A 22,636-nucleotide genomic window follows, 5' to 3' on the forward strand; every position below is an offset into this window, starting at 1 on the left:
CAGGTACCGGTCATTACACAGAATAGTATCGGTTACACACGCAGGTACCGGTCATTACACAGAATAGCATCGCTTACACACGCAGGTACCGGTCATTACACAGAATAGCATCGGTTACACACGCAGGTACCGGTCATTATACAGAATAGCATCGGCTACACAAGCAGGTACCGGTCATTACACAGAATAGCATCGGTTACACACGCAGGTACCGGTCATTACACAGAATAGCATCGGTTACACACGCAGGTACCGGTCATTACACAGAATAGCATCGGCTACACACGCAGGTACCGGTCATTACACAGAATAGTATCGCTTACACACACAGGTACCGGTCATTACACAGAATAGCATCGCTTACACACACAGGTACCGGTCATTACACAGAATAGCATCGGCTACACACGCAGGTACCGGTCATTACACAGAATAGCATCGGCTACACACGCAGGTACCGGTCATTACACAGAATAGCATCGGCTACACACGCAGGTACCGGTCATTACACAGAATAGCATCGGCTACACACGCAGGTACCGGTCATTATACAGAATAGCATCGGCTACACACGCAGGTACCGGTCATTACACAGAATAGCATCGGTTACACACGCAGGTACCGGTCATTACACAGAATAGCATCGGCTACACACGCAGGTACCGGTCATTACACAGAATAGCATCGGCTACACACGCAGGTACCGGTCATTATACAGAATAGCATCGGCTACACACGCAGGTACCGGTCATTACACAGAATAGCATCGGTTACACACGCAGGTACCGGTCATTACACAGAATAGTATCGGCTACACACGCAGGTACCGGTCATTACACAGAATAGCATCGGTTACACACACAGGTACCGGTCATTACACAGAATAGCATCGGTTACACACACAGGTACCGGTCATTACACAGAATAGCATCGGCTACACACGCAGGTACCGGTCATTACACAGAATAGCATCGGCTACACACGCAGGTACCGGTCATTACACAGAATAGCATCGGCTACACACGCAGGTACCGGTCATTACACAGAATAGCATCGGCTACACACGCAGGTACCGGTCATTACACAGAATAGCATCGGTTACACACGCAGGTACCGGTCATTACACAGAATAGCATCGGTTACACACGCAGGTACCGGTCATTACACAGAATAGCATCGGCTACACACGCAGGTACCGGTCATTACACAGAATAGCATCGGTTACACACGCAGGTACCGGTCATTACACACAATAGTATCGGTTACACACGCAGGTACCGGTCATTACACAGAATAGCATCGGCTACACACGCAGGTACCGGTCATTACACAGAATAGCATCGGTTACACACGCAGGTACCGGTCATTACACAGAATAGCATCGCTTACACACGCAGGTACCGGTCATTACACAGAATAGTATCGGTTACACACGCAGGTACCGGTCATTACACAGAATAGCATCGGCTACACACGCAGGTACCGGTCATTACACAGAATAGCATCGGTTACACACGCAGGTACCGGTCATTACACAGAATAGTATCGGTTACACACGCAGGTACCGGTCATTACACAGAATAGCATCGCTTACACACGCAGGTACCGGTCATTACACAGAATAGCATCGGTTACACACGCAGGTACCGGTCATTATACAGAATAGCATCGGCTACACAAGCAGGTACCGGTCATTACACAGAATAGCATCGGTTACACACGCAGGTACCGGTCATTACACAGAATAGCATCGGTTACACACGCAGGTACCGGTCATTACACAGAATAGCATCGGCTACACACGCAGGTACCGGTCATTACACAGAATAGTATCGCTTACACACACAGGTACCGGTCATTACACAGAATAGCATCGCTTACACACACAGGTACCGGTCATTACACAGAATAGCATCGGCTACACACGCAGGTACCGGTCATTACACAGAATAGCATCGGCTACACACGCAGGTACCGGTCATTATACAGAATATCATCGGCTACACACGCAGGTACCGGTCATTACACAGAATAGCATCGGCTACACATGCAGGTACCGGTCATTGGGGGTAATTCCAAGTTGATCGCAGCAGGGATTTTGTTAGCAGTTGGGCAAAACCATGTGCACTGCAGGGGGGGCAGATATAACATGTGCAGAGAGAGTTAGATTTGGGTGTGGTGTGTTCAATCTGCAATCTAATTTGCAGTGTAAAAATAAAGCAGCCAGTATTTACCCTGCACAGAAATAAAATAACCCACCCAAATCTAACTCTCTCTGCACATGTTACATCTGCCTCCCATGCAGTGCACATGGTTTTGCCCAACTGCTAACAAAATCCCTGCTGCGATCAACTTGGAATTACCCCCATTATGCAGAATAGTATCGTTTACACACACAGGTACCGGTAATTACGCAGAATAGCATCGGCTACACACGCGGGTACCAGTCATTACACAGAATAGCATCGGCTACACACGCGGGTAACGGTCATTACACAGAATAGCATCGGCTACACACGCGGGTACCGGTCATTACACAGAATAGCATCGGCTACACACGCGGGTAACGGTCATTACACAGAATAGCATCGGCTACACACGCGGGTACCGGTCATTACACAGAATAGCATCGGCTACATACGCAGGTACCGGTCATTACACAGAATAGCATCGGCTACACACGCGGGTACCGGTCATTACACAGAATATCATCGGCTACATACGCAGGTACCAGTCATTATGCAGATTAGCATCTGTTACACGTGTAGGTACCGGTCATTACACAGAATAGTGTCAGTGGTATCATTGTCATGGGGACTGAGAATTGACATTTACCATGTGTGCTGCGGGTGTAAATACAAATGTGTCCACATACATCTAGCCGCCTAGTCATGGACATTAAACAGCCCTACTAGTCACACCCTGTAGCACCGAGCGTCGTCCTGTGTGACTTTTTCCATTAAATGTGTCTTTTTATAACTGCTATGCGAATAGGACGCACAAGCAGCTTATGCTTGTAAAATGATATGTGGCATACCTATATTCTGTGTGTGACTGCAGCTGCATATGGAATGCTATGTTACAGTGACCGTAATAGGATATGTGACATGCCTATATTATGTGTGTGACTGTAGTTGTATCTGCATATGGAATGCTATGTTACAGTGACCGTAATAGGATATGTGACATGCCTATATTCTGTGTGTGACTGCGGCTGTATCTGCATACAGAATGCTATGTTACAGTGTCAGTAATAGGATATGCGGCATGCCTATATTCTGTGTGTGACTGTAGTTGTATCTGCATATGGAATGCTACATTACAGTGTCAGTAATAGGATATGCGGCATGCCTATATTCTGTGTGCGACTGCCGCTGTATCTGCATATGGAATGCTACATTACAGTGTCAGTAATAGGATATGCGGCATGCCTATATTCTGTGTGCGACCGCGGCTGTATCTGCATATGGAATGCTACATTACAGTGTCAGTAATAGGATATGCGGCATGCCTATATTCTGTGTGTGACTGCGGCTGTATCTGCATATGGAATGCTACATTACAGTGTCAGTAATAGGATATGCGGCATGCCTATATTCTGTGTATGACTGCGGCTGTATCTGCATATGGAATGTTACATTACAGTGTCAGTAATAGGATATGCGGCATGCCTATATTCTGTGTGCGACCGCGGCTGTATCTGCATATGGAATGCTACATTACAGTGTCAGTAATAGGATATGCGGCATGCCTATATTCTGTGTGTGACTGCGGCTGTATCTGCATATGGAATGCTACATTACAGTGTCAGTTATAAGATATGCGGCATGCCTATATACGGTGTGTGACTGCGGCTGTATCTGCATACAGAATGCTACGTTACAGTGTCAGTAATAGGATATGCGGCATGCCTATATTCTGTGTGCGACCGCGGCTGTATCTGCATATGGAATGCTACATTACAGTGTCAGTAATAGGATATGCGGCATGCCTATATTCTGTGTGTGACTGCGGCTGTATCTGCATATGGAATGCTACGTTACAGTGTCAGTAATAGGATATGCAGCATGCCTATATTCTGTGTGTGACTGCGGCTGTATCTGCATATGGAATGCTACATTACAGTGTCAGTTATAAGATATGCGGCATGCCTATATACGGTGTGTGACTGCGGCTGTATCTGCATACAGAATGCTACGTTACAGTGTCAGTAATAGGATATGTGACATGCCTATATTCTGTGAGAGACAGCGGCTGTAACTGCATACGAAAGGGTACGCTAAGGTTTTCCTAGTAAACACTGTAACGTAGCATTTCGTATGAAGATACAGTCACAGTCGCACACAGAATATAGGCATGTCACATATCCTATTACTGACACTATAACGTAGCATTCCATATGCAGATACAGCCGCAGTCACATAGAATATAGGCATGCCGTATATCCTATTACTGACACTGTAATATAGCTGTGACCGGATGGTCCTGTACGAGAGCTCTCACCGCTTTTGCGTCCCGTCCCCAGTACACAGAATGGATGTTTAGGTCACACGGGACCTGGCCATATAGGGGATCACGTTTACCGTCAGTAACCGCCTGTTACTGACTCCACCCACTGTGCAGTGGGTGGGTTTACGCTGCCACCACAAACTCCTAACCTGCCGTGGCGTCTGGAACCACGGTTTTGCTCTATATGCGTCAACATGCCGCCTTACCACACCTGTGTGGTGTTGACAAATCCCCACTAGTCGCTTGACTAGGCCTCTACCGGTAGCTGGCTGGAGGCGGAGCTTGGAGTTGCTGGTTACACCCTGGACAGCCGGAGAACGGAGCTAAGTTTCGCCTAGCCCTGCAGGTCACAAGATGAAGCGGTCTTCTGGAGGCAAATGATGTTCATTTGTAATAGTTCTCTAGAGAACTCTTCCCTATTGATAGGGGCAACAGCATACAGCAAGATGTTACAGCAGAAAGTAGTTGATATAACACAATCTGGATGCTCGTAGGCCTCCTTTTTATGTCCATTTTCCACACAATACCACAGGGGGTAAGCCCGCCCTGTGTTTTACAACCAATCATAGTAACATAGTATCTGAGGTTGAAAAAAGACAATTGTCCATCGAGTTCAACCTATTTGTGGTCTCCTATGCATGATGATTTGACTAAAATTTCTGACTGATGCTGCTGTCAGCCGTTGCATTTTATCCCTATTTATAGTAACTATAATGCATGACTATGCACCATACCCCTGGATATCCTTATCCATTAGGAATTTATCTAACCCATTCTTAAAGGTGTTGACAGATTCCGCCATTACAACTCCCTCGGGCAGGGAATTCCAAACATGTATTGTCCTTACCGTGAAAAAGCCTTTACGCCGTATTGTGCGGAATCTCCTCTCCTCTAACCTGAGCGAGTGTCCACGAGTCCTCTGTGTTGATCTAACCAAAAACAGGTCCCGCGCAAGCTCTGTGTATTGTCCCCTTATATATTTGTAGATGTTGATCATATCCCCTCTTAGTCTCCGCTTTTCCAATGTAAACATGCCTAGTCTTTCAAGCATTTCCTTGTATTCCATCGTCTCCATGCCCTTAATTAGTTTGGTCGCCCTCCTCTGTACCTTTTCAAGCTCCAGGATATCCTTTTTGTAGTACGGTGCCCAAAATTGTATACAGTATTCAAGGTGTGGCCTCACTAGTAATTTATATAACGGGAGTATAATACTCTCGTCCCTAGCATCAATACCCCGTTTTATGCATGCTAATATCTTATTAGCCTTCTTTGCTGCAGTCCTACTTTGGGTACTGCTGCTTAGCTTGCTATCTATTAGGACACCTAAGTCCTTTTCCAGTACAGAATCCCCTAATTTTACCCCATTTAGTAGGTAGGTGTAATTTTTGTTCTTGTTACCACAGTGCATTACCTTACACTTGTCTGTGTTGAAGCGCATTCTCCATTTGGCTGCCCATGCTTCTAATTTAACTAAGTCGTTCTGAAGAGACTCGGCATCCTCCTCTGTATTTATAGCCTTACACAATTTGGTATCATCTGCAAAAATTGACACCATGCTCTCTAGACCTTCTGTTAGGTCGTTAATGAAAATATTGAACAATAGCGGTCCTAATACTGAGCCTTGCGGCACACCACTTAGCACTTCAGTCCAAGTTGATAAAGATCCATTAACCACAACGCGCTGCTCCCTATTATCTAACCAGTTTTTGACCCAAGTGCATATTGTGCTTCCTAGCCCTGATTCTTGTAGCTTGTAGATAAGTCTCATGTGTGGTACAGTATCGAACGCTTTGGCAAAGTCTAAAAAGATTACATCCACGTCTTTACCCTGATCTAGGTTTGCGCTTACTGTTTCATAAAAGCCAAGTAAGTTGGTTTGACAGGATCTGTCCTTCATAAACCCATGTTGATTCCTTTTAATGACCTTATTGACTTCAAGGAACTTCTGAATACTATCTCTTAGAATACCTTCCAATACTTTCCCCACTATAGATGTAAGACTAACTGGTCTATAATTACCTGGTTCAGCTTTACTTCCCTTTTTGAATATAGGCACTACTTCCGCTATACGCCAGTCTTTGGGAACCATACCTGATATAACTGAATCCTTAAAGATCAAAGATAGCGGTTTTGCCAGTTCAGAGTGAAGTTCCTTTAGAACCCTTGGGTGAATACCATCGGGCCCTGGTGATTTATTAATCTTTAAATGTTTTAATCGGTCACAGACTACTTCCTCGCTTAAATAAGTACCTATCAGTGGGATATTCTCATTATTGAGATTGTGTGTCAGTCCCTGAAATGGGTCCTCTCTAGGGAATACTGTTGAAAAAAACTAATTTAGTGTGTCCGCTATGTCATTATCATTTTTGCTTAAGACTCCCAACTTGTCTTTTAAAGGGCCTATACTCTCCTTCTTTAATCTCTTGCTATTAATGTATTTAAAGATTTTTTGGGGATTCGCTTTGCTTTCCTTTGCTACTAGTTTTTCAGTTTCTACTTTAGCCGCTCTTATTTCCTTTTTGCAAATTTTGTTACATTCCTTATAGTGCTGAAATGACTCTGCTTCCCCGTCAGATTTGTATTTTTTAAATGCTCGCCTTTTCTTGCCCATAAGTTCCTTAATCTTTTTGTTAAGCCACATCGGTTTATGATTTTTATTCCTTTTTTTGCTACTCATAGGAATAAATTTGAGTGTATTTTTAGCTAGCAGGAATTTTAGTACCTCCCATTTCTCCGTGGTATTTTTTCCTAAAAACAAACCTTCCCATTCAATATCCCTGAAAAATACTCTCATCTTTTCAAAATTTGCTTTGCTAAAGTTTAGAGTCCTAGTTGAGCCAGTATAGGGCTGTTTATAGAAACTGATATTGAATGTGACCATATTGTGGTCGCTGTTTCCTATGGGTTCCCCTACTATAATACCTGATACCAAATCCCCATTGTTTGTTAATACCAGGTCTAAGATTGCATTGTACCTAGTTGGTTCCTCAATTAGTTGGACTAAGTTGGTTATCATTAAGTGTGTTTAAAAACATACTGCCCCTAGCAGTATCACATGAATCGTTTTTCCAGTTTATCTCTGGATAGTTAAAATCTCCCATCACTACTATGTCTCCTACTCCTGCTGCTCTTTCAATTTGCTTTAGTAACAATTCCTCATCAGATACTGTACATTAATACCAGGCGGTCTATAGCATACACCCAATACTAACTTTTTTATTCCTTTTTCCCCGCATGCAATTTCTACCCATAATGTCTCGACAGTGTCTACAGTCTCCTCCTGAATATCTTCCCGTATATCAGGTTTTAAAAACGGCTTTACGTAAAGACACACCCCTCCACCCTTTTTATTTAGTCTGTCTCTCCTAAACAGTGTATAGCCCTCCAGATTGACTGTCCAATCATGAGATTCATCCCACCAAGTTTCAGTAATGCCTATAATATCATACTGTTTGCTTGCTGCAAGTATTTCTAGTTCACCCTTTTTACCAGTAATGCTTCTGGCGTTTACATACATACAACTAAGATAAGTATTTTCCCTTGCGTTAGGGACATCTTTCACCTTATGTAGCAATGATGACCTGTAATCGTCATTGGTTAGTGCTTTGGTAAAATCCCTTTTAGTACCCATGTTAGTAACCTTACCGCCTGCTCTTACCCTCCCCCCAACTTCTCCCCCATTTCGTTTACTACCGTCATCCCCACTATTCTCACTGCATTACCCGTAGTTTCTAGCTAAACCCTCCCCCCAGGCTCCTAGTTTAAAATCTCCTCCAACCTTCTAACCATCCTTCCCCCCAGCACCGCTGCCCCCTCCTCAGTCAGGTGCAATCCGTCACGACAAAAGAGATGGCGCCTGACTGAGAAGTCCGCCCAGTGTTCCAGGAACACAAACCCCTCTTTCCTGCACCAATCCCTAAGCCACACATTTACCTCCCTAATCTCCCTCTGCCTCCCTGGACTAGCGCGTGGCACGGGTAATAATTCCGAGAATATTACCTTAGATGTCCTTGCCTTCAGTTTCTTGCCTAAGTCCCTATAGTCTTTCTTAAGGACATCCCACCTTCCGCTAACTTTGTCATTGGTGCCAACGTGCACCAAGACCACCGGGTCTTTCCCAGCCCCTCCCAACAATCTATCTACCAATCAATGTTTACCCATGAGCTGTGCATGCCTTAAGGGGGTACTCACGGAGCTATATTCTAAGCAATCTGACTAGATTGCTTAGAATTTAAGCAGGATCTCCCATACAGCGATAGCTATCGCTGCTGCTAGATTGGCCTGCCGCGCAGGCCAATCTAGCGGTCGCTCACTTCACCCGCTGGGTGAAATGAGCGGCCCCCCGTCTCCCCCCGCACGCTCAGCACAGATCGCGCTGTGCTGAGCGGCGGGAGAGATGTGTACTGAGCGACTCAGCACACATCTCTTCCCGAATCGGCCCGTGGGTACTGGGCTTTAGTCACATGCACAACTACCATTGTCCTCTATGGACAGTGTGGAGTGGTCACTCTCCTTTGACAACCCATCCTGGAGGATCAGGATACGCCTTGGTGCCATTAAGTCTAGGTTACGGGAAATTTTCCCACCTAAACTTACTTCCAGAAACCTGCCCGGGACCTAGCCCACTATCTGCAGCCTGGATCCCCTGGTCAGGGTTTCCTGGCCATTACGGGTGATCTCTATGGAGCTCCAGAAGACCACTCAGCTTGTTTTAGAGCTGAGCTTTTCCTCTCTCTTCCCATGCTACTTTTAAGTTTGAGGCTGGAGGAGAAAGCATTCCGTTTTTGGGGAAAAGGTCTGGGGGATTCCAACAGCCTGCACAGCCATGGATTCCCCTCTCCTGGGACACAACAACCAGTAAGTGCATTTTACCTTTAAAATACATTACATTTAAACACATTGTACATGTTTCCCTTTAAATATACACTGAGGCTCCACATACCCAGGCACTGCAGTGCCTCATCATACAATATAGTAATGTTACATTTATATACATTGTTTTTGCTGTGCACGCTGGGCTCCCTTAGCCCCTCAGCCTGGCTGCTAGGGCTCTCTCTGTGCTGGAGGTATGGGGCTGACTTCCCCCATCCTGCTGCCTACCTGGCCACTGCCTGCCACTGGGGTCCAGGCAGCTGGCTCTCCCTGTACCCCCCAGTACGGCACTTAATCTGTGACCTCGCCGCAGCGTGCGACTCACCCCCCTGATCTCAAATCCGGCTGCTTAGGACGCTTGTCCCGGTCGCCGCGGCTCTGTGCTCATGTAGCGCTAAGGCACCCCAGCGCTCACCATCCTGCTCACTCACCCCCGCCGCTAGGGAGCCGGCTAGCCCGTGAGCGGCACACTCTTGTTGCCGTGCAGGGAGCCGGCTAGCCCGGTCCCGTGTGCGGCGCTGAACTAGTGGCCTTGCCGCAGAGTCCGGCGGTGAAACGGGCTGTGGTGCGTGGTGCCTCCCAGCAGCCCAGGACGTTCATCCCAGCTGCCACGGCTTGCCACCTCCGATGTGCTGAGGCGCCGGGAGCGGAGCTCCGGCCCCCCAGCGGCGGCATCACACAGAGCGCTGCAGCAGGTGCTGATCTCCTTGCTGCAGCGGCTCTCCCTTCTCACCCGGCACACACACACACAGCTCAGTGCACCAGGGGGGCTCCCTCACTGCTGCGGTCGACGGAGAGGTCCCGGACCGCGGTACACATTAAAACATTTTAAAACACATTATTTTAACTACCCGGCGCCTAGCGCCCAATACATTTAAAGATGGCGCCCAGCGCCAGTACAGTTTAAAAGTGACGCCAAGCGCCCATTGTTCTCCGTAATGGCACCGTCACTTAAGGGTTAACCCCTTCAGTGCCGCGGTCACCATTGCACATGTGGCTGGGGGGGCTTTCAGGCCACACTCCTCCCCCCCAATTCAAGCAGGAAAACCAGGAAGCCATGTCCCAACGATTTGGCTCCTAGTTCCGCAGTCTCTTGGGTGGAAGGGGACGCTACCTGGGGGGTGTAGGCTCTGGCCTAGACAGTTCATACATAGTGCAGTGGGCCTTTCTTAGTGTGTACACAATGTTCACGTAGTCCACATGAATTCCAAGTTCCAGGCTCCACCACAAAAGTCTGTCAGATTTCCCCAAGGTAGGTTACAGCCACCTAACAGGTGGGTGGTAAGTCACCACTGTGGGGGGCCAGTTACACAAACAGTAAAAACTGGTCCAATGTACACACAAGTGCCACCCAAGGTGTCCCAATTGTGGCATACCCCACCTCCCACCGTAGGAGTGTTCTGATCAAACAGGCCACAGGGTGCTCCTGCCCATATGGCTCTTTCTGGCTCGGTACTGCTCCCAGTCCGTGCAGTGGCGCAATAGTTCGTAACACACAGTCCTGGTCAAGAATGTGCGCCATCAGCACTGGAGCAGGTACCAGAGCATCCTACAATGACAGGAATGCCAACTCACAAGCAGGTGCAAAGTCCACTGACTTGGGGTGCCCTTCCTAGTCATCTCTGTAAGGGGGTTCACTACAGAACTAAAGTTGGTGACAACATGTCCGTATGGCCCTACAGGCTCTAAGGTCAGTACCTGTCTGGGTGATGTGGGGCGGGGACAGCCTCTGGTCGCCTCTGCTTTGGGCCTAACCCTGTCTCCTCCCACATGGTGCCCCAGACACTGCACCTCTGTCACTCCTATCTGGCAACTGTCTGGCCTAACTGTCAGACCTGCCCTTCAATCCTCCTCTGTCGACCTATGTCTCGGGAAACCTACCCTGTCACCTAGGTCTGCTGTTACCTCCTTGTCCGCTACCTGTACCACAGTTATGGAGGCCAGACCACCAGCCTCGGGATCCTGTGTGTCACCCACTACAGGGAGGCTGCGTGTCTTCCCCGATCTACTGCGCACAGGCAGGGGACCTGCTATGTCCACAGCAACTTGCTGTAAGGGTTCTCCTATGGGCAGAGGCCCAGAGACAACACAACTGCTGGAGTGCCCCAGCTTCCAACGCATGACATCAGCCTTACAGTTGGTCTGGGCATCATCCGACATTCCAGACCAGGGTAAGCTCTGTGACAGGCACTTCAGGGCAGGTCTATCTCTGGGTTACTGTCCAAAGGGGTTTCGCTGGCAACCGTCACCGGTTGCACAGGAAAGTTCCCTGGGGGGACAAGTTGGACACATTCCCTATCTGGTCTATCCCCTCCCACTTTCCTGGCTACCCTGTACCTTAACCCTTCCCGCCAGGTCACACTTCCTGCCCAAACCCTGTCAAGGCCCAATGCCAGAGTGGCGCCTCATGCCTTTCAGGGATGGGTCAGAGAATTGAGATTCCCTAATCTCCTGCCTGCGACCCTCAATCTCTCCTAAATTGGGACACTGTATAGGGGGATCTAAGTGGGGACTACTAGGGTCAGTCACGGAAAAGTCAGTGTGGTTTCTCATACTCACCGCCGGAGTTGGCAAACCAGTTGGGTCAGGAGCATCATTGGGCACCCCCACAGGATCAAACGAGCTGGAACCAACATCCTCTGCGTTGCTAGGGGACGTAGGAATACCAGAGGCAAAAGGCATGCGGGGTCGATATGCCGATCTAGCCGCTGTAATCTTTTCCTCTGGGCTGGTTGAGACTGTGGCTGGCTGTGCTGGCAGTTGTCTAGCAGCTGTAGTCTTTTCCTCTGGGCTGGGCTGGAGTAGCTGATGTCAACGGTGGTTGTGGAACTTGACTCCGAGGAATGGCGCCAGCAAAAGTGGTGACGATCCCACCACCCAGATCATTTCCTAGGAGACCATCCATGATGGCAACTTCTCGCAACTCTGATCCAGCTCCCCAGTCCAGGTAGACGCTTGCCATGGGAAACTCTTTCTCTGTTCCATCTGCCAGGGTGACCTTGGCAGTGCGACCCTGCAATACTGCAGCAGGTTCAATAAGGTGGGGGCTCACTACAGTGATTGAGGCCCCAGAGTCTCTTGGGCCTTTCCCCTGCAGGGGTCCCACGTGGTCCGGCTGCAGGTGCCTCCACATACTGTGTAGGGGCCATTTGGACATGCAGGTGGTGACTCTCTCCGCAGAGTGCACCTGTTCCTCGCCACACTCCATCGGATTGGCTGTAGGGGGAACAGTCTCTGTAGGCTCACCTCCACTCGTCAAACAAGCAATCCGGGCTCCAGCACTTGGATTTGGAACGCAAGTCTAGGGTGCTTGGGATGTGGAACAGTTCATCCTCAGATGTCCGATTTTCCCACACCCGTAGCACTTCTTCTCCAGTCGTGGCACCGATGATCTCTGATCACTTGCAGGGACGCTGCGGTGCTGTTCCTGGCCAAGAGCACCTGGGTTGGAAGATGCTTGTTTTGGGGGGTGATGAGCTGAAGAGGGGTTACAGTCCTGGTGGTACAGTCTTACGGGGCTGGCTGCTGGTTGGGCGCTTCTGCCCCTGTGGCCGAATTGCCACATACTTGTTGGCTAACTGGACAGCCATCTTTAAGCTGGGTGTCTCCGGGTCTAGCACCCACTCCTTCACTTCTGGGGCGCACCTGCAGTAGAACTGCTCCCGGCAGATCAGGTCAATCAGTGCGTCCCATGTAGTGGCTTCAGAATCCTGCACCCACTTCACCACGTACTGCCGCAGCTGAGTGGCGAACTGCTCATGGGTGCTGCTAGGATTCTTGGGCAAGTCCCGGAATTTCTTCCTGTACGACTCTGGAGTGATGAAGAATCGCTGGAGGAGGGCCTTCGTGACTTCGTCGTAATCCCCACAGTCCTCCGTGGCTACTCCTCGATAGGCCTCTCCATGCAGAGTGGGCACAAGGTGTCTCACCCACTCCTACTTGGGTAAATCATGTAGTTTACAAGTCCTTTCAAAAACTTGTAAATGTCCATCAATGTCCCCATCACTGTCTGCAAACTGAATGCTTCCCGATCTGTGTGCAGCAGCAGGCAACGGCTCCAAATGACAAGCATGCGTTCTTGCTCCGTTGCCCTTTCCCCCAATTCCGCTAGCCAATCTGCCAGGGTATCCGTGCCGACATTCCCCCCCCCCCCCCACCGGGGACGTTGGATCTCGAGCCGTGCTAGGGATTGCTGGGAAACATGGCTGTTGCCAGAGGGGGCGGGGCTTGTGGGTCTCACTGGTTCCTTACGAAGGTCCACTGGTGGGCTGTCCTCTCCGATGCTGATGCCCTCTGCGCTCTCTTTCTCCACCCGGCGGGACTCCTCCATGCTCATGAGCGCCGCCTTCATAACGCTTTTGGACGCGTTGGAAGGGATCTCCACACCCTTCTGCCGACACGATCTCCAAATCATCCTTGGACATTCCGCCATCTTGTGCGTTTTCCTGCGATGCAGTTACTCCTCTCCTGAGTAACTCGGCTTCTCCAATCGGGTGACCGAAAAGCCGCCTGGGATTATCCCACCGCTATGCTCTGTGACCGGACGGTCCCGTACCAGAGCCCTCACCACTTTCGCGTCCCCTCCCCACTACACAGAATGGATGTTTAGGTCACACGGGACCTGGCCACATAGGGGATTCCCGCTTACCGCCAGTAACTGCCAGTTACTGACTCCACCCACTGCACAGTGGGCGGATTTACGCTGCCACCACCAAACTCTTAACCTGCCGTGGCGTCTGGAACCACGGTTCTGCTCTTTATGCGTCGACATGCCACATTACCACACCTGTGTGGTGTTGACGAATACCCATTAGTCGCTTGACTAGGCCTCTACCGGTAGCTGGCTGGAGGCGGAGCTTGGAGATGCTGGTTACACCCTGGACAGCCGGAGAACGGAGCTAGGTTTCACCTAGCCCTGCAGGTCACAAGATGAAGCGGTCTTCTTGAGGCAAATGATGTTTATTTGCAATAATTCTAAAGAGAACTCTTCCCTATTGCTAGGGGCAACAGCAATGCAGCAAGATGTTACAGCAGAATGAAACTGGTATAACACACTCTGGATGCTCGCAGGCCTCCTTTTTATGTCTATTTTCCACACAGTACCACAGGGGGTAACTGCAGTGCCACTGCCTGCCACTGGGCTCCAGGGAGCTAGCTCTCCCTGTCCCCCCAGTGCGGCACTTAATCTGTGACCTCGCCACAGCGTGCGTCTCATCCCCCTGATCTGAAGCCCGGCGGCTCAGGACGCTAGTCCCGGCCGCCGCGACTCTGTGCTCATGTAGCACTGAGGCACCGGGAGCATAGCTCCAAGACCCCAGCACTCACAATCCTGCTTACACACCCCTGCTGCTAGGGAGCCGGCTAGCCCGGTCTCCCGTGAGCGGCGCACTCTCGTCGCCGAGGAGATAGCCGGCTAGCCTGGTCCCCTGTGTGGGGTGCTGAACTAGTGGAGCTGAACTGGGCTGCGGTGCACCCCCCTGCCGCCCAGCAGCCCATTACGATTATCTCGGCTGCCGCAACTTGCCACCTCCAATGTGCTGAGGCGCAGAGAGCGCTGCAGTGGGAGCTGATCTCCCAGCTGCAGCGGCTCTCCCTTCTCCCCCAGCGCACACACACAGCTCATTGCGCCGGGGGGCTCCCTCACTGCTGCGGTTGCTAGAGAGGTCCAGGACCGCGGCACACATTAAAACATTTTAAAAACATTATTTTAACTACACGGCGCCTAGCGCCCAATACATTTAGAGATAGCGCCCAACGCCAATACACAGTTCAAAAGCGGCACCAAGCGCCCCTTGTTCTCTGTAATGGCGCCGGCACTTAAGAGTTAACCCCTTCAGTGCCGCGGTCGCCATTACACATGTGGCTGGGGGTCTTTCCGGCCACAATAGCATTTTGTATGAAGACACAGTCGCAGCCACACACAGAATATAGGAATGCCGCAGATCATATTACTGACACTGTAATGTAGCATTCCATATGCAGATACAGCCGCAGTCACACACACACACACACACACACACACACACGCATGCCGCATATCCTATTACTGACACTGTAACGTAGCATTCCATATGCAGATACAGCCGCAGTCACACACAATATAGCCATGCCACATATCATATTACTGACACTGTAACATAGCATTCCGTATGCAGATAAAGCCAGTCACACACAGAATATAGGTATGCTGCATATCCTATTACTAACACTGTAACGTAGCATTCCGTATGCAGATAAAGCCGCGGTAACACACAGAATATAGGCATGCCACATATTCTATTACTGACACTGTAACGTAGCATTCCGTACGCAGATACAGCCGCGGTAACGCACAGAATATAGGCATGCCGCATATCCTATTACTGACACTGTAACGTAGCATTCTGTATGCAGATACAGCCGCAGTCACACACAGAATATAGGCATGCCACATATTCTATTACTGACACTGTAACGTAGCATTCCATATGCAGATACAGCCACACACAGAATATAGGCATGCTGCATATCATATTACAGACACTGTAACGTAGCATTCCGTATGCAGATACAGCCGCTGTAACACAGAATATATGCATGCTGCATATTTTATTACTGACACTGTAACGTAGCATTCTGTATGCAGATACAGCCGCAGTCACACACACAATATAGGCATGCCACATATCATATTACTGACACTGTAACGTAGCATTCTGTATGCAGATACAGCCGCGGTAACACACAGAATATAGGCATGCTGCATATCCTATTACTGACACTGTAACGTAGCATTCTGTATGCAGATACAGCCGGTCACACACAGAATATAGGCATGCCACATATATTACTGACACTGTAACGTAGCATTCCATATGCAGATACAGCCGTAGTCACACATAGAATATAGGCATGCCGCATATCCTATTACTGACACTGTAACATAGCATTTCATATGCAGATACAGCTGCAGGCGCACACAGAATATAGGCATGCCGCATATCATATTACTGACACTGTAACGTAGCATTCCGTATGCAGATACAGCCACACACAGAATATAGGCATGCCACATATTTTAATCAGCAGAAGCTGCTTGTGCATCTGTCAGCTCGCTCACACCAGGCGTCTCCCGCTGCGTGGCGTACTGAGACAAGATGCATGAGAACACATTTGTAGTAATATGCTTTGGGTTGTGCATCAGAAGAAGCTTTGGTGACATCTATGTCCATATAATGTCCAGAGTACAACACAATGCACACACACACTACACCCATTTTCTGCATACCATATAGTGATAGTCTAACTTGTCAACATTAAAAATGTCAACCTGCTTGGTGTGTCGGCATTGACAGCATTCAGGGGCACCTGGAATTCACACCATCATGTATGTCATTACGATACCCGTGTATTCTGACTCTCTACTCTTGTGATTGGCAGGTCTCAGACAGAAGAGCGCCTCCTGAGGGCCATGTGGGAATTGCAGTGACTGGAATCCACCTGCAGCATGCCCTCTGGGACACTAGACAGTCATTACTGCAAGAGACTCTGTCTCCCAAGCTCTGTACCCTTCCACTGGTGTCTGTCTCTGCTGTGACAGCTGACGTAGCGCACCGGCGCCCCGTCACTTCTCATTATCTCTGCCCTGTGTATTCCTGTCAGGCCCCTAAGGGCCACACTCAGCATCAGATGCCACCGATATTGCTTCTACCACTACCCACCAATATCCCCCCCTCAGTGTGGAGTCAGCGCCGTGTACACGCCATCAGTCTACTCTGACATCACAAAGATTAAACCCATTGTTTCTGAAATAAAATATTTTCTTCACTTTGTTGTCTGAATCCATTTCATCCTGTATCAGCAGTCTCATTATATGGGTGGTCTTCAGTTTGCCGGCTGTCGGGATCCCGGCGCACAGTATACCGGCGCCGGAATCCCGACAGCCGGCACACCGACACCTTTTCTCCCTCTTGGGAAGACCGTGCCTGCAGTGTGGCGAGCACAGTGAGCCCGCAAGGGGCTCATTTGCGCTCACCCAGCTGTCGGTATGCTGGCGGTCGGGATTCCAGCACCGGTATGCTGGCCGCCGGCATACCCTACTACACCCTCATTATATCTGTAAAGTGAGGACAGAAAGAAGCCATGTCTCAGGTGAGATTGTTCAGTGCACAACTTCAGGGCAGTGTCTTTAGGAAACAGCAGAACAGGTAAGTGCCCCGGATGATGCAGCAGATAGAACAGGTAAATGCCCCGGGTGTTGCAGCAGATAGAACAGGTAAATGCCCCGGGTGTTGCAGCAGATAGAACAGGTAAATGCCCCGGGTGTTGCAGCAGATAGAACAGGTAAATGCCCCGGGTGTTGCAGCAGATAGAACAGGTAAATGCCCCGGGTGTTGCAGCAGATAGAACAGGTAAATGCCCCGGGTGTTGCAGCAGACAGAACAGGTAAATGCCCGGATGATGCAGGAGACAGAGCTCTATAGACAGGTAAATGCCCGGATGATGCAGCAGATAGAACAGGTAAATGCCCGGATGATGCAGGAGACAGAGCTCTATAGACAGGTAAATGCCCGGATGATGCAGCAGATAGAACAGGTAAATGCCCGGATGATGCAGCAGATAGAACAGGTAAATGCCCGGATGATGCAGGAGACAGAGCTCTATAGACAGGTAAATGCCCGGATGATGCAGCAGACAGAACAGGTAAATGCCCGGATGATGCAGGAGACAGAGCTTTATAGACAGGTAAATGCCCGGATGATGCAGGAGACAGAACAGGTAAATGCCCGGATGATGCAGGAGACAGAGCTTTATAGACAGGTAAATGCCCGGATGATGCAGCAGACAGAACAGGTAAATGCCCGGATGATGCAGGAGACAGAGCTCTATAGACAGGTAAATGCCCGGATGATGCAGCAGATAGAACAGGTAAATGCCCCGGGTGTTGCAGCAGATAGAACAGGTAAATGCGCCGGGTGTTGCAGCAGACAGAACAGGTAAATGCCCGGTTGATGCAGGAGACAGAACAGGTAAATGCCCGGATGATGCAGGAGACAGAGCTCTATAGACAGGTAAATGCCCGGATGATGCAGGAGACAGAGCTCTATAGACAGGTAAATGCCCAGATGATGCAGCAGATAGAACAGGTAAATGCCCCGGATGATGCAGCAGATAGAACAGGTAAATGCCCCGGATGATGCAGCAGATAGAACAGGTAAATGCCCCGGATGATGCAGCAGATAGAACAGGTAAATGCCCCGGGTGTTGCAGCAGACAGAGCTCTATAGACAGGTAAATGCCCGGATGATGCAGCAGACAGAACAGGTAAATACCCCGAATGATGCAGCAGACAGAACAGGTAAATGCCCGGATGATGCAGGAGACAGAGCTCTATAGACAGGTAAATGCCCAGATGATGCAGCAGACAGAACAGGTAAATGCCCGGATGATGCAGGAGACAGAGCTTTATAGACAGGTAAATGCCCGGATGATGCAGGAGACAGAACAGGTAAATGCCCGGATGATGCAGGAGACAGAGCTTTATAGACAGGTAAATGCCCGGATGATGCAGCAGACAGAACAGGTAAATGCCCGGATGATGCAGGAGACAGAGCTCTATAGACAGGTAAATGCCCGGATGATGCAGCAGATAGAACAGGTAAATGCCCGGATGATGCAGCAGATAGAACAGGTAAATGCCCCGGGTGTTGCAGCAGATAGAACAGGTAAATGCGCCGGGTGTTGCAGCAGACAGAACAGGTAAATGCCCGGATGATGCAGGAGACAGAACAGGTAAATGCCCGGATGATGCAGGAGACAGAGCTCTATAGACAGGTAAATGCCCGGATGATGCAGGAGACAGAGCTCTATAGACAGGTAAATGCCCAGATGATGCAGCAGATAGAACAGGTAAATGCCCCGGATGATGCAGCAGATAGAACAGGTAAATGCCCCGGGTGTTGCAGCAGATAGAACAGGTAAATGCCCCGGATGTTGCAGCAGACAGAACAGGTAAATGCCCCGGATGTTGCAGCAGACAGAACAGGTAAATGCCCCGGATGTTGCAGTGAAGAGATCTCTGTAACAGGTAAATACCTTTGAGTCTCTGGCAGGTAAATGCCCCTGGCTTGGTGGGACTACTATGTCGCTCTCTACCTGTTACGCAATACAGCAACAGTATTACTAGTCCTCGTATTACCACTATCGCATGGCGTTCAGCAATATACTGTACAACTCAGCTTTTCCCTGTTCTTCTCCGGTCGGTATGAGCGAACATCATACAACCGTTACAGCTGTGAATGAGGGCAGCCTGGGTAAAATAATCTATCACTGCTACCGGTGCTGCGTACATCCTTTCACAATGGTAAATGCTAAACATCGATCAATAGGGAAATCCACTCCAACGCCCCTAAATCAGGACCTCCTGTAACTAGGACCATGAGCCAGAATTAGCGACGCGGTCATGGGTCACGCCGGATGTTACATCACACTGGCCATTCAACAACTTGGGCATGTTACCTTCTGTAGGTGAACGGTTCACTACCCTGAGGGGCTGCCGAATAAATCAGAGAACAGATGGGGGAATCGCTTTACGATAGCAGCAGTGTGTAAGAAGCGGCGTACCTTTAAGAGTTGCCAATGGCAACTCCAGGGTTCTTCCAACAGCTTTGCAATATTTGTCAGTAATTTACTAGCAATGGCCCATCTACAAAGTGTATTTTTTGGAGAAATGCAGCTGGAGTTCAGCGTCCTCTTCAGCAACACTCGTTATCAGTGGATGTGGTAACACAAGCATTGGAACAGTAGTACATAATATGTTGTATGTAAGATATTATTATTGGCCTTGTTATAACTGGAGATGTGTAATAATATGACCATGGGAGCTTGGAGCTATCCCTGTGTTTGACATTGTAATCATAGAACTCAACCCACATGTGCTTGTGTCCTGGTTGTCACAAACTGGAGAGAAGCTGCCACTGCCCTAAACCAAAGCAGAGGTTCTCAGGCTCGTTCCTCAGGAACCCAAACAGGTCCCATTTCCCAGGTCACCCGGCAGGTGCACAGGTGTACTCATTACTCACTGACACATTTCCCAGGTCACCCGGCAGGTGCACAGGTGTACTCATTACTCACTGACACATTTCCCAGGTCACCCGGCAGGTGCACAGGTGTACTCATTACTCACTGACACATTTCCCAGGTCACCCGGCAGGTGCACAGGTGTACTCATTACTCACTGACACATTTCCCAGATCACCCAGCAGGTTTACTCATTACTCACTGACACATTTCCCAGATCACCCGGCAGGTTTACTCATTACTCACTGACACATTTCCCTGGTCACCCGACAGGTGCACAGGTGTGCTCATTACTCACTGACATTTCCCAGGTCACCCGACAGGTGCACAGGTGTACTCATTACTCACTGACATATTTCCCAGGTCACCCAACAGGTGCACAGGTGTACTCATTACTCACTGACACATTTCCCAGGTCACCCGGCAGGTGCACAGGTGTACTCATTACTCACCAACGCATTTCCCAGGTCACCCAACAGGTGCACAGGTGTGCTCATTACTCACTGACATTTCCCAGGTCACCCGACAGGTGCACAGGTGTACTCATTACTCACTGACATATTTCCCAGGTCACCCAGCAGGTGTACTCATTACTCACTGACACATTTCCCAGATCACCCAGCAGGTGCACTCATTACTCACTGACACATTTCCCAGGTCACCCAGCAGGTGCACAGGTGTACTCATTACTCACGGACACATTTCCCAGGTCACCCAGCAGGTGCACAGGTGTACTCATTACTCACTGACACATTTCCCAGGTCACCCGGCAGGTGCACAGGTGTACTCATTACTCACCGACACATTTTTAAAGACCCACAGGTGGAGCAAATGATTTTACTTGTGATCCTGTGAGGAGACCTGGAAAACTTGATCTGTTTGAGAACCTATGGACTTGGGCAGAGGCTCCCAAACGCAGTCCTCAAGGCTCCCCAACAGTCCAGGATTTAAGTATATCCATGCTTGGCCGAAGACTTAGTTATTACCTCCGGCAATTTGATTTAGCCATCTGCGCTGAGCCTTGAGGACTGCGTTTGGGAAACTCGGGTCTGGGGAAAAGTAAATATAAGGGCGTTGTCAGATATTCATATATTGCCAATATCAGAGTAACTAATTAGTGGGCACCAAAATGTACTCAATACTGGAATACGATGTAAGGACAGCAGAATACAACGACAAAGATTTTCCAATGGGTAGAACAGTCTACTAAACCGTAGGTCACCATAAGTATGGCATCTTCTACCTGGTTAATGTCACCTCTCATGAGGTTAGGAGAGTAAGGAGTAATAAGTGTGAAATGCGTTGGAGGGAAATTCCCCTTGGTGCCCAGAATTTGGACATCTAATAACAGATTATGGGGTATATGCAATTGCGGTCGAATTCCCGAAATTGTCGAAGAAACTGGACTTTTTCGCCAAAAAAAAAAAAAAAAAAAAAAAAAAATCGACAATGCAATTCAGTACTTTCCATCAAAAAAACGGACTTTCAAAATTCGACTTTTTGAAATTCGACATTTATCAAATTCGACATTTCTGCAATGGTACAAATGCGGCAATTCGCCAAAAGTATATTCAATTGAAGTTTGGAAATTCGACAACAGTGCTTTTAGACAGTAAATTCGTCATTTTCAATCCGCCACACTTTGGTGGGGGAATCTAATAAAAAAAAATTAAAACATGTTTTTTTGGGTGTTTTTTTTTATTGGTAATAGCATATCTATTTATATCAGAAGGGATTAGGTCAGTGGTTCCCAAACTTTTTTTAATCATGGCACCCTAGAGTATCAGAATTTGTTCACGGCACCCCTAGGCCAAAAGTTTCTTTGAGAATTTTAGAAAACAATAAGTAAATTATGTTTATGTGTCATCCTTAGTATCTTTAGTGTGTTGCAGGACAATATTTGCTTCTGTTTGTCCTCAGATATTATAAATTGGCAGCCACAAGCACTGGTTTTGTCTATTACATTGACCAAAAATAATTTGAATTGGTCCTGGACCACCAATCCAAGGCACCCCTGCCAGTGTCCTGAGGCACCCCAGGGTGCCGCGGCACACAGTTTGGGAACCACTGGATTAGGTAATTGTTTTGTCTATTTTGGAGGCACAAGTATTATTTATATATTTTTAAAAATATTTATTTATTTTTTAAATGGAATGGTAAAAACCCGGAAAAAAATGGCGTGTGGTCCCCCCTCCAA

The 22,636-nt window shown here is 48.7% G+C and overlaps 1 protein-coding gene across 2 annotated transcripts in view; it reads left to right on the forward strand.

Annotated features, from left to right (window-relative positions):
• Positions 1-17,187, forward strand: part of DNHD1 (dynein heavy chain domain 1) — a 392,142-nt gene extending 374,955 nt beyond the window's left edge. For both annotated transcript variants that reach the window (XM_063950780.1, XM_063950781.1), the window contains exon 43: positions 16,801-17,187. In XM_063950780.1, the coding sequence (XP_063806850.1) occupies positions 16,801-17,139 (339 nt within the window). In that variant the 3' untranslated portion in view covers positions 17,140-17,187. The remainder of the gene's footprint in view (positions 1-16,800) is intronic.
• The last annotated feature ends 5,449 nt before the right edge of the window (positions 17,188-22,636 follow it).

Source organism: Pseudophryne corroboree, chromosome 2 (assembly GCF_028390025.1).
Source record: "Pseudophryne corroboree isolate aPseCor3 chromosome 2, aPseCor3.hap2, whole genome shotgun sequence".
NCBI classification, from domain to species: domain Eukaryota; kingdom Metazoa; phylum Chordata; class Amphibia; order Anura; family Myobatrachidae; genus Pseudophryne; species Pseudophryne corroboree.